General features: G+C 37.4%; 1 protein-coding gene across 1 annotated transcript; it reads left to right on the forward strand.

Moving 5' to 3' along the window:
- Positions 1 to 6,919: 6,919 nt before the first annotated feature.
- On the forward strand, positions 6,920 to 11,584 carry LOC131350646 (uncharacterized). The gene is made up of 8 exons (XM_058385531.1): positions 6,920 to 6,956; positions 7,782 to 7,952; positions 8,032 to 8,119; positions 8,577 to 8,893; positions 8,987 to 9,235; positions 9,870 to 9,967; positions 10,081 to 10,290; positions 10,413 to 11,584. Exons 1-6 carry the CDS (start codon positions 6,920 to 6,922, stop codon positions 9,965 to 9,967), a joined length of 960 nt encoding a protein of 319 aa, XP_058241514.1. The 3' UTR covers positions 10,081 to 10,290; positions 10,413 to 11,584.
- The last annotated feature ends 2,332 nt before the right edge of the window (positions 11,585 to 13,916 follow it).

The following is a 13,916-nucleotide window of genomic DNA, read 5'->3' on the forward strand; positions in this document are numbered from 1 at the left end:
GTCTACCACTACAACTTCGTGGACATCTTTTTCGAGCTGCTTCTATTCGGCTATTTTACAAACAGGTCAATACCTGAGACAGTAAGAGTCTTATCAGGAGATTTAAAAGCCATGCTTGAATGTAGTTTCAGAACATGGTTTATTTTATCTCATTTTATTTTTCCATGTTGTTATCCCTGATATGACATGATATTAATGGAGCTTGTCGTCTTTCTTTCCTAAAGCTTAAGGGAGGATTCTTGGAGCGCCTGTTTGCGCTCATCAGCATGTGGGAGGTAGACATGTGGAAGCCTGCAGCAAGGACCTACTTTAAAGTGCTTATTGTAAGTGTCTAATATCTTCTGATGCTGTGATACACAAATTCTCAGTATTGTATCCTAAACTCAGTGACACTATGTTGGATTGTGACAGTGATGATGTAATTTGTCTATAGGATCAGCTTACAGATCTCGCTGAAGTGCTGTTTACTCAGCCCCCGGAGTTCTACCAAGACCCAGCAGCCTTAGCCAGCAAACTGAGACCTTTCCTCAGACAGCGTGTCCAGAAGATGATGGACATTTTGTGGAAACTTATCATCCCTTATCAATGTATCCCTCTATCCTTGTCTATATAGATAACTGCTAATAGTAATTAGTATAAATAGTAGCTGCAAATAATATTGTAGTAAATAAACTTATAGTTGTATAGTGTTTATATAGTTTACTTTAATAAATGTTTTCATTTGCTCCTATTACCGTCTCATTCTGATTATTTTTAGTCATCAGTATGTCTATATAATTTTCCTTTAAAAAGCAACACAACACTAAATGAACTTTTCACTCATATACAAATCCTTTTTAAAGAACTTCAGAAACTTTGGTTTACTAAAATGTGAAAAATGACAAATAACATCCAACAAAATTCAGACATTTATAGTCATGGAAAGTTTGTTTCCAAAATGTAGAAAAATCTGTAACATTTGGGGAATTGCACATTTACATTTAAGCATCCAGAGCACAGTTGTGTATAAAAAGTCTGAAATCTTGAGATAAAAATCTGAAAATCTAAATTGTAGAGGACTAAAAATGTGGATTTACAGTTTACTCCAAATCACACCACTGTAGCACATCATTTATAATGCAGTTACTCTGAACTCTCAAGGTTACTCTTTAAGAAGAAATAGTTTATAATATCAGTAGTTTCTTTTCGCCTCCACATTTTGATCCTGTTTTTGTGGGTAACTATTATTTTACATTTTGCAGTATTTTACATTTTGCATCTGAGAATGTGGACTTAAACTTTTTGTTTGTGTAGAAATGTAAAACTGTGGAATACAGAGACAATTAAAGCACACATTATAGAGTTCACTGTGCCTTAACCCATAAGAACCCAGACCCCTTTCTCCTTCAGGGAAAATGATGGGGGACATAACAGACTAAATAGATGCCAAATAACTTTTTTTTCAAAATACCACCCCCTACTGTCAGGGATCTGTAATGTTACATAATAGCTGTATATTAGTCTTTCATTTCATACACTCTCTCTCTCTCTCTCTCTCTCTCTCTCTCTCTCTCTCTCTCTCTCTCGCTCTCTCTCTCTCTCTCACACACACACACACACACACACACACACCATCTCTCTGGGTCTATGTAAACTGTAAGCTGATTATAAAGACACAAGCTAAGTGCTAACTGAGCTCTTCTCTTCTTACCTGGAAATAAAAATCAACAACATGGTGGCATATGTTTCGTATATTTATTGTATATTATATTTATTTCGCGTTTTCTTGTTTCTTGTTTAATTGTCTACTGTAGTGTTTACTGTAGTTGTTCTACTTAGTGTGGTATGCATATGTTAGGGATGAAATAATGTGTAAGGTTTATTTCTTTTTTTTATGAATGTATTTTTCTCCTTTTGTATTGTTGTATATTTATATTTGTATATTATTATGTATTGTTGTGTATGGGTTCTGCTGTGGCTCTAATGGCTATTTACAGATTGTAATTAACAGCCCGCTGCAATTGGCTGGTGGGGATGCGGTGGACACTGCTGCCCTTTTAAGAAGCGTACAATGACGAGTTGGAGCTATCGGTCGTTAGATCGGTGTTCAGGCACGTGGGTGCCAACGGAAGTGAATCTTCCGGTTGCGCTGTAGCGCGCAGGTGGTGTTGGCGTGAGTAATGGAACTCCCTTGGTGAAGGGGACGTGGACGGCTCGAGGCCGAAGCTGAGTAGACGAGTGACCGGAAGTGTGAGTGAGTCGAGGTGCAGCAAGTATGACGGTGACTGCGGGTTGTCACTGTGGGATTTCAACAGAACTGGATAGCACGGGGTTGCCCAGTCATAATGTGAGTATAATGTGAGTAGTGTTTGATCTTTTTCAAGCAGTTGATGGCTGAAGACCTGCATTTGTTTAACATTGTTTAAGGTTATAAGTAGAGACTGTGACAGAAGTTCAGGTCCAACATCCTAGCCTATAGAAACCCTTTTACTTTTTTTCCTGTTTGTGCACTGTGGCACTGGCTTGGGGTAGACTGTGGTATATTGTATGCACAAGGGAATAGTAGTAATAGCTTTTTACATGTGAAGTGGGTTAGAGATACTGGCAGTGTTTTGTCTTCTCCTTTCCTAGTGGTAAGGTGATTGGAGCACCTGTAGCAGTGGAACTGAACCAGGACGATTGCTGCTGGCCAGCAAGACATCATACACAGACTGCATATGGACTGTATCTTCTTCTCCTGTGAATCATCCCTTTTTATGTGTTTGCTATTTTTAAAGTATCTTTCTTATAAATGTTTCTTATAAAGGAGTGCTACACAATTATGTAGCTTGGGCACATAGTGTGTTCAGTCTATTGTCATGTACACTGCACAGACAGCAAAACCTCCATGCAAGGAGGTGGTTTTGTAATATGTATTTCTTTATAATGTACTCGATCAGATCCCCCCCCCTAAAAACACCAGCGCAGTGGTTCTTCCCTCTGGAGACACAGTGGAGGGGGATTCAGTGACTCTGAGCTGTAGCAGTGATGCAAACCCTCCTGTTCTCACCTACTCCTGGTTTAAGCAGAGTCCAGCTGCAGACACACTGCTGACAACAGGCCAGAATTACAGCATCAGCTACATCAGCTCCCAGCACAGTGGACTGTACTACTGCACTGCAGTAGTTTACATAGAATCAAACAATGTTTCTTTACTGCAATCTGTAATAATGAGATTTAAGTTTAATCAATTTTGCATTTACAGGCAACCATGGAATCAACCCCTCTCTCAACAGACATGGCATTGAGCTTTATGTAGCCATAGCTCTCGCTTAACAGGAAACCAGATGTAATCCAACATCTGGTGTAATGCTCTAATGGAGAACTGTGAATATGTTAAATATAAAATTCAAAGGTTTCATCGTATGCTAATTTTGTCCTTGGTTGCCAGTTCTTCATGATACTGTGGTTTAGGCATGCAGGTGAGGATGTGAAATCTGCTGGGGGAAGCCACCACCCCTGCTTTTGGAAAATTGATGAAACACAATTTCATGTGAATGAAACATTTCAGTTCTACATTTAACATTTCGACTGGAAATTTCTACTTATGATTTACAATTAACATTTATGTTTTAAATGTAGACTAAAATTTAAATAATATAAATGTTAAATCTAAATTTGATCTAAATCTATAAATATTAATATTTATTTAACACAACATTTAACACTTGCATTTAAAATGTACAGTAAAATTACATGGGTATGGTTATCACAATTAGATAGTGTGCTAGTGCTGATTAATTTCTCACTGTCTAACATCAGTATTTTTAGTATTTATTTATTTATTTGTTTATTTATTTATTTTTGCCTAGCTATAGGGAGTGTATAAGGAACAGAAAATTGTAAAATTAATAATGTTTATTAACTCATTTCTTATATTTTTCTGTTCTTCCTGCAATAGAAATATATCATTTTAAAAACTGTAAAATGTTTCTAAATATTTAGATTTTCATTTATATATATATATATTTTTTTAACTCTATTTAACATAACATGAACAGTTTTAAGATTTAATGTAAATTTTTAAAATAAATCTAAATGTTAAATGTAATGTTTCACCTAAAGTTTCAATTAGAATTTTACATAAAAAGGAAAAAAAAAATTAATCTCAATATTTAGTATAAATTATAAATAAAAATGTTAAATCTAAGAGTTTAATATAGAAAAGTTTTGTTCGATGTTCAAATTCTTATATTTGGTGCTCCACATGTGCTGTCTACATGTTAATTGCAGCAGTGTGATGACAGCATTTATATTTCAGTCACAAACATGTTATTTATTTCTCAAGGTTCAGAGAAGTACACAATCTTAAAGCCCATCATAGAGGGACTGTTGGTCTTCCTGGCATTAACACTCATTTTGAACCTCCAGAATAAAACAGACCAATAAATACTCATTTTTAACTTCACATGTGCTTGCGGTTTCTCAGAAAGAGGAAGTGGAGCTCAGCTAATGGCCACAACAGCACTGGTGAGAGTGGACAGGTGAGTGTGGGTGAAAGGAGGAGGGACTGTTTGATCATGTGATCATGTTCAGATATAAACTTTATCCTGTGCTAATTTTCAACCACGGTCTGCTGCTGTGTTTGCAAATAGGGTTAGGGTTAGGGACTTCCTCCACACACCAGAGAGGAAGAGGAGGTTCAGTACACTGCTGTGGACATTAGCAGGAGCACTGCTGCCATCCAGTGAGCAAATTATCATCATTACACCAACACTAACTGTGCTGCTCAGTCAACATCAAGTTTTTTAAGTGACCTCTGTTTGTCCCACAGACTTGTGGCAGATGAAGCAGCTGATGATCCATCTCAGATCTACAGCAAGATCCAGGAAATCCTCATCTAAAAGCTAAAGAGGAGGAACTTCAGGTTGCTGGAAGAAAGCTGAGAGAGATGTGGTGATCTGTTCTGTAAATCTGTTTTAAACCGACATTGCATCCAAATCAAACAGCAGAAGAGGAATGACTTTGGTGTTTTATTACAGTATTATTGCTTGGATAGAGTTTTGTAGTGCTTACTGTAGTGCTGAATGCTGTTTTTAACCTTCAAATGATCCATACAGTTCAGGATTTTAGGAAATAGAAATTGAAATAAACAGTTTATTATCCACATTAAACATCTTTAGTTTATTTGTTTGCCTGTAATCTAGCCATGGGGTCACAGTACAGTGACTTCTGCGCCGGTCCCAAGCCAGGATCAATAATGAGGGTTGCATCAGGAAGGGTATCTGACGTAAAACATTGCCAAATTTAACCATGCGAATTGTCAGTACTCTGAATTTCATACCGGATCGGTCGAGGCTGGGTTAACAACGACCGCCATCGGCGCCGTTGACCTACAGGGCGCTGGTGGAAATTGGGCTACTGTTGGTCGAGGAAGTAGAGGAGGGAGAAGAGTGCGTAGACTGAGAGAGAAGAGGGAAGGGAAGAGTTTAGGACTGAGAATAGGAACTCTGAATGTTGGTACTATGACAGGGAAAGGTAGAGAGCTGGCTGATATGATGGAGAGAAGGAAGGAGGATATACTGTGTGTACAGGAGACCAGGTGGAAGGGTAGCAAGGCTCGTAGTATAGGAGCAGGATTCAAGCTGTTTTATTATGGTATGGATAGTAAGAGAAATGGGGTAGGTGTGGTCCTGAAGGAGGAGTTTGTGAGGAATGTTCTGGAGGTGAAGAGAGTGTCAGACAGGGTGATGAGTCTGAAGTTAGATGTTGAAGTGGTGATGCTGAATGTTGTTAGTGGTTATGCCCCACAGGTAGGTTGTGAGTTAGAGGAGAAAGAGAGATTCTGGTGTGAATTAGATGAGGTGATAGAGACTATTCCAACAGGTGAGAGAGTGGTGATAGGAGCAGATTTTAATGGACATGTTGGTGAGGGGAACACAGGTGATGAGGAGGTGATGGGCAAGTTTGGAGTTAAGGAAAGGAACCTTGAAGGACAGATGGTAGTGGACTTTGCTAAGAGGATGGACATTGCACATGGACAGGACTGAAGAGAATAGACAGGAATACAAGGAGTTACAGCAGCAGGTTAGAGTTATTAAGGATAGAGATGGAAAGGTGCTCACAAGTGAGGAGAGTGTACAGAGGAGATGGAAGGAGTATTTTGAAGAGCTGATGAATGAGGAAAATGAGAGGGAAAAAATCATCACATTACCTGCTGGTTCAAACCACCTCCTGTCTGTCTCCACCGCCACAGTAACACATGATGAAGACTTTTTTCTTTGTTTGTTTTTATCCATCAGTTTAATTCTTGATTTTATTCGGTCATACATTGTTGATTAACTTTCTAATACAGCAGCTCTGACATTTATTTTCTGCTGTAGTGCAAATTAGAAGTTTATATTAATACATTATGGATGATGCATTTTATCATGTATATGAGAGAGAGACTAAATTTGATCTAAAAGCACTGAAGTATGATGATTGGGCCACATTTTCTATGAGGTTTAAACACAGCTGTATTCAGACAATTGTCTGTGGGAAAAACACTAGCTATTGCTTCATATTTTCCTTTTACTTCACAACTGGTTTTGCAATTTTTTTTTGGTTTGACAAACAAAATTAAAAAATGGAATCAATGGAATCATGGTGTATTGGTGTACTTTTTTTTTTTTTTTTACAATAAATACACATGATACATATATAATACATATTTTCTAAATGTTCAATACTAACATTTAAATAGTGTATAGGTATAGGTTTATTTCATTCTTACGGTTAATGACAGGACAGGAACTTCCATCACGCACTTTTTACTTCCCATTAATTACATGTTGACTCCCTCATAAGACACACACGCCATCATCATATCACTGTCCACTTCCTCAAATGTATCTTTACAAGAAGATCCAAAAGTAAGAATACGTTCTTTCTAAGTGGAACTATAGACATTGAATCCAGAATGTTGCTGCTGCTGATCCTGTTGTTGAATATTACAGGTAGGGTTGCTCTTTTCGTCACCTGTTAATATGAACCTGTCTCTGTTATATGGTATATGTTGGCTCTGTGGGACTTTGTCTCAAAAGTCTAAACTAAAGAACTCCACATCCACTTAATCAGCCCTGAATAAAAATGTACTATAGGTGACAAGGGACAATTATTTGAGGTTTAGGGAGGTTAAAAGTGGCATCTAAAGACTCCTGTGACTGTTTATAAAAATCTGTAAAAAAGCAAAATCATATCTTTTGACAGTGAATAAGATTATTATTATTTTTTATTTTCATAAACTGTATATATAATACACTTTTGTTCTGTGTGTTGTGTTAATTATCTACAAGTAACCTTTCGGATGTGTAAAATATTTCACTGGTTTAAACCATTAATCCTCTGTGTATCTACACCACAGCTGCTGAGTGGTTGTGTAATTTGTAGTGGTATAATCCGTCATAGTTCACCAGACCTGATAGATGATATCAGTAACGAATCACAGTGACAATGACTGTATGTTTTATTTCTCTTATACCAGCGCACCCTCACCAGCTGCCATTTTTTCTACTCTTGAAGGAGAAAAGGGAAAAAAATGCAGCTTTGTTATGTTGCTGAGAGACTTTTTATCTTCCTCAAAGGAAACTGTGTTCATAACAAACATAAAGCTGTTTTAATTATATTTTAATATTTCATGTAAACGATTCAGTTTCAGTGTCAGGGATCCAGAACCTGAAAGTGTCATGCCGTCATGAGAAGATCTGTGCTCTGAGGGAGTCGTCTGTAAACCTGACGTGCTCTTACTCAAATATCAACATCACCACTGGATTCTGGTTCAGCTTCAAAGACTTTAGACTCCGACTACGCCGGACGTGTGAACTACACAGAGATGACAAACTCAAGATCAACAGACCCGAGAGAGAGAGACGCGGGGGAATATCGCTTCATGCTCATTACGGATAAAGGAGAGAAATACGTGAGCTCAGCTGGAGTTACTCTGACAGTTACAGGTAACAGAGCAGCTAGTCTGGAATAAACTGTGTTGTTGTACATGTCTGTGATGAACTATTCACCTTTAACTTCATTTAGATCTGCAGGTGATCCGTCACTACAAAAGTCAAGCTCTAATCTGCCACACTTCCTGTCATCTAACCTTTGCTGCTAATGTGTACTACTGGTACAAGGATCAATACATACAGGATAACAAAGACACCCAGGGAACTTTCCCTTTAAGCAATGATGAAGAAGTCAGTTACTCCTGCTCTGTTCACGGCTATAACAAGATTCAAGCTCCTTCTCTTTGTGAGTATTCATTTTGCTGCAATGAAATGATTTGTGGGTTAGTTTTGCAAAGTCCCTACATGGTCCCATAGAGAAATTTGCATAGATAATAAATAGGTTGAATCTAAAACATGTTAAGAGAAAAAACACTCACATACAACACTGTCCTATAAACATAATGTCGAGCTGTAACTAATTTAACCTAATGTAAAACGGCAATGTGCAATTGTGAGAATCAGTCAATCAATCAGCAGGTAGGCAGCGAAAGCTTACTCCTGTTATGGTTCATGAAAGAGGCTGAAGCTTTTAAAATCAATTTTAAACCATCTCTTCATGACCTGTTACCATTTCAGGTGTTGGAAGGAGCTGTATGAGGGTGACCTACCCAGACAAGAGAGTTTGGAACCTTTGGAAGGGTCTTCAGTGGAAATTGTGGAAAAAGTGCTTTCCAGTGGACAGAGTGTTAAAGAAGTATTCTGGCATTCTTCTAAGGACTTCAAGGACCTGAAGCATGAGTTTACTAATCGAGTTGAATATGTGAAGCAAGACAGAAACTGCACTCTGAAAATGAACCAGCTGAGAAAGAAAGACTCTGGAGAATATCGGCTTAGAGTAGTTTATACATCTAACCGAATCTCGGGTAGACCTGGAGTGGTTCTTAATGTTACAGGTTAATATCCCCCACTTAACTGTCTCTACATCTGGTCTCTCTGCATCATTGTACATCTGTTAAATCCCGTTCCTTTATTTTGTGCACGTTCAGATCTGCAGGTAAGACTGAGTCACTATGCAGGGTCATCAGAAGAACGGACGACAGTAACGCTGAGCTGCATCACCTCCTGCACTCTGTCCAACAGCCCCACTTACCTGTGGTACAAGAACAGACAGCCTGTTACTGATAAACTCACCAAACACAACAAACTCTACCTCTTCTTCAGCGAAGATGCAGGGAACTACTCCTGTGCTGTGAAAGGACGTGAGGATCTTCGCTCTCCTGAACAAACTGTTAGACGTGAGAATCAGTCATTATCTAGAAGGTTGTGGTAGCTCAGGTTCTGGTGGTACTTAACTTTATCTTAAAAAGCTTTTTGCTTGGTTTGGATTTTGTTTTTGTTTATAAGTCACTTTGGATTTAGGTTTCAGTCAAATAAATAAAGAGGAAAATCCAGAATTGCTTATGAGGCATTGCACAATGTGTGTGTGTGTGTGTGTGTGTGTTTTTTTTAAAGTATATACAGCACAGTGCTGTTGTTGAAATGTGGTTCTACTCCTGCTTCCTGCTTCAAAACAAATCCCTGGTTTATATTACGGTTCTCACTGTAATACCTCATTGTTTCATATCTACTAGAACTAAAACAGATTGCAAAAAAAATGTGTAATTGCTCATGTGGGAATGTTTTTTAATATAAGAAACATTTAGGCAAGCAGTTTTCAGGTTCAACACTTTGTACTATCAGGTTTTCTACTATTTTTAGAAAAGAGAAGTTTATGTTTAAGTTTGCTTTTTTTTTATTGCAATTACTTGGTAACATGACCAGAGAACAGTAATCACTTTAATCACTTCTGCTTTTAAAATAGAATTAAATAAATAATTTGTCTGTCAATAAGTTTTCCGGTAACACTAACAGTTGTCCCTGTGCTAAAAGAGAACCAAGCTGTAGTGTGGAAGCTGTATGCTGTATGGGGAGCTGCTGCTGCACTTGTTCCTGCTTCTCTCTCTTCTTATCGCCGTCCTGTGTGTTAAGTGAGTGACTGAATTCTTTTTGTATTCCAGAATCATAATCCAATGTTAAACATTAGACGAATAAAGCAGGAACAGATTGAACAGCCTGGTTTTTGTGTCCTTTGTGTGAACAGGAGGAAGAAAAGAGCAGAAAGAGACATTCAGCTACTGAGAGAACTTTTCACTTCGTGTTTTAATCTTCTTAAAGTTCCTATAAATCTGTTAATAAATAAAAACTAAAGAGGTTTTCTCTTCAATTCTCTCAGTGTGTTCCAACGCCTGGAGATGACACATACACAGCGCTGAACCTCATGACTGTGTCCCCAGAATATGACACACTGCAAGTAAGTATACAGTCTTTCTACCTGTGTGTGTGGGTGTGTATGAAGGAGAGTGTGTTGAGTGTGTGTGCGTGTGTATGTGTGCACGTGTGTATTGTTTCTTTAAATTCTCATGTCCCCACTAGAATATTAAAAGCTCTGCCAGTGACACTTACACCACCCTGAACCCTGCACCCATGTGCTCTGATTATGATACACTGAGGGTAAGTAAGTGTGTGTCTGCATGCGTCTGCGTGTGTCTGCATTTGATGTTCCATATGCTGAAGTTTAATTCAATCCAAACACAAAGTCAACAGTCTTACAACATGTTTCATGAATACGCAAATAATAGGCCAAAGGCTCATAACATACGCACAGAGAATAAAACTTTACATTGGACAGTATTGCTTTTGTCTTAATTGAGGGTCTGGTCTTATTTGTCTTTGTTTCTGGATTTGTGTTGGCTTGCTTTCTTTAATTGTTTTTAATATCGGAGATTTTAACTTGTATATGAATATACATAATGTGTATATGTAAGTGTAGTAAAGCGTGATGTTATATGTTTTGAAGTCAATTTAGGTTTACATTAGGTTTTTTTCATGAATAAAATTACAATCAGGAACATGATAAGGATATAAATGTTTTCTCCCAAATTATAGGATTGTCATCAGTACGACATTTTATCTGTAAATGCTTCTGTGAACAAATGAAATCATTTTCAGTGTGATAAATACACCCACGGTGTGTGTACTTATGTGTGTGTGTCTGTGCATCTGTGCTGCCATTGATAGAGTTTTTACTTCTCTAAACTCTTACACCAACATTATTATTTATGGCATTATTTATATTTTATATACATTATTTTAACATTTATTTACATAATTACATATGTAATTATGTAATATATTATTTACATATTTACATAGCATTATTACATATTTTATCTTAATTTGTGCATTTTACAGAAATGAAACAACCTGCAACCACAGTCTCTGGGAGTAAGTGTGTACTCTATAAGTGTGTGTTTGTGCAAAAGGATGTTTGTTTAAGGACTGAAGTTGCAAAAAGAATTTCTGTCTCATGTAAAAGTCATTCATTTGTGTCCGTTCACTCGGTTCTGTAATGTTGACTAAAATTGTTGTTAATGTCTTTGTATTTAGTTATTTAAACATTTTAAAACTTTGATGTCATTTGTTATTTTTATGTCTTGTAAACTAGAACAAAATGATGATAAAGTAAGGAATACACACCTCCCTGTACAGAAATTCTATTTTGCCTGATGTGTTACTGTCCAATGTTTAAAATGTTTCTATGTACAAGAATAAAATTGAGCTTATGGGCGTTTTGGCAGGACAGAATGATGTACACATTTGAAATGATAACTGTGCTACCAACAGGGAACAGTCACACACACACATTCACACACTTTGGACAATTTATAGATTTTTATAGAATTTATTTTTTTAGTATTTTTTTAGAATTTTTAGAATTTATTTATTTATTTAGAATTTATAGCCAATCAACCTACCACACATCACTGGACTGTGAGAGATAATCAGAATACTAAGAGGAAAACTCCACACACATGAACACTAAAAAAATGTAGATAAGTTTAAATATCTAATAAAAGCTTAAATATCTAATAAAAGTTAAAATATCTAATAGCAAATAATAGATTTGTGTCCTGATCACTCTTTAAGACAAATGGGATAGAGAAGTGTGCGTGTGTGTGTTAAAGGGGTGTGAATGTTGCTCAGACTCTCTCTATGGTCTTCATCATCTCCTGTACACGCTGCTTCACGATGCTCAGCACTGCAGAGGCTAAAGCTGCTGGATCTCTGTAAAGCTCCAGAGGCTGATAGAAAAGGTCCTCAAGCAGCACTGTCAGCATATTCTGTACAAACACAAACACACACACATTTCCAGCATGATACTGAAGAGATTGATCAGAGAATTTAAAGCAGGTTCTTTAGAACGTGTCTCATGGCATTAGAAAAAGTTCCTCCCTTACAGAAAGCCTTAAAAAGAGTCGCTCTGCCTCAGGCTCCCTGATGTCCACATCCCACTGGCTGATGGCTAGAAACAGAGGCTGCAAAAATCCATGTACAACTTGGTTCACACTTAGATCTCATTGACCTGAACAACTTTCACACTGCATGTCATTAAGTCTAATCCACAGGAAGTCAGTTATTTTGAGTTGTTTGCAAAACGCACCCAATGGAATTTGATATACTCCTCCTAGAGAATTGATACAACCGCCACCAAACCCAGGCTAATATGATCTCAAGACATTGATACAACCGCCACCAAACCCAGGCTAATATGATCTCAAGACATTGATACAACCGCCACCAAACCCAGGCTAATATGATCTCAAGACATTGATACAACCGCCACCAAACCCAGGCTAATATGATCTCAAGACATTGATACAACCGCCTCCAAACCCAGGCTAATATGATCTCAAGACATTGATACAACCGCCTCCAAACCCAGGCTAATATGATCTCAAGACATTAATACAACCGCCACCTAACCCAGGCTAATATGATCTCAAGACATTGATACAACCGCCACCAAACCCAGGCTAATATGATCTCAAGACATTAATACAACCGCCACCTAACCCAGGCTAATATGATCTCAAGACATTGATACAACCGCCACCAAACCCAGGCTAATATGATCTCAAGACATTGATAATGCAAAGTTGATGAGTGATTTTTGATCTCAAACGGTTCAGCCGTGAGAAGCCCTTAAACTTATGGCGAATAAAACGAAACAGGAAGTGGCTAATAACTTCTGTGTACATTATGTGATCTACATGAAACCTTAGGATTATGTTAAGCATAGAAAGCTGATCACAGAGATATGACAACTGTGAGTCTCGGTCATAGCGCCACCAACTGGCAGCAGGAAGCGTGTCACTTTTTGAAATCTCTAATATTTTGTCCCTTACTTTCACCTGATTTGGTTCAAAATCAGTCAGAATAATGACAAGACATGGCTGATGTGAAACTGTGAAGGAATTTTTGATACCTTGAATCGTGTTTCATGGCTTCATGTTCACAATTTATATATACAGAGTCAACCAAAAAATGTATATACACTTCAGGAAAAGAAAAACAGTATGATGTATATTATGTTAGTGTAATATTAATAATATTATCATAATATCATCATATATATTAATCTATAATGTATAGCAATAAATTTAGTAATAAAATATTTATACAAATTATTCTTTCCCTGGAATGTGTATACATTTTTCTGGGTGACTCTATATATACAGTATCTCATAAAAGTGTGTACACCCCTCACATTACTGTAAATATTTTATTAAATCTTTTCATGTGACAAGACTGAAGAAATGACGCTCTGCTACAATGTACAGTAGTGAGTGTACAGCCTGTATAACAGTGTAAATTTGCCGTCCCCTCAAAATAACTCAACACACAGCCATTAATGTCTAAACCGTTGGCAACAAAAGTGACTACACCCCTAAGTGGAAATGTCCAAATTGGGCCCAATTAGCCATTTACCCTCCACGGGGTCATGTGACTCGTTAGTGTTACAGGGTCTCAGGTGTGAATGGGGAGCAGGTGTGTTAAATTTGCTGTTATCGCTCTCACACTCTCTCATACTGGTCA

This window comes from Hemibagrus wyckioides, unplaced genomic scaffold, assembly GCF_019097595.1.
Source record: "Hemibagrus wyckioides isolate EC202008001 unplaced genomic scaffold, SWU_Hwy_1.0 Contig6, whole genome shotgun sequence".
Lineage (NCBI taxonomy): Eukaryota > Metazoa > Chordata > Actinopteri > Siluriformes > Bagridae > Hemibagrus > Hemibagrus wyckioides.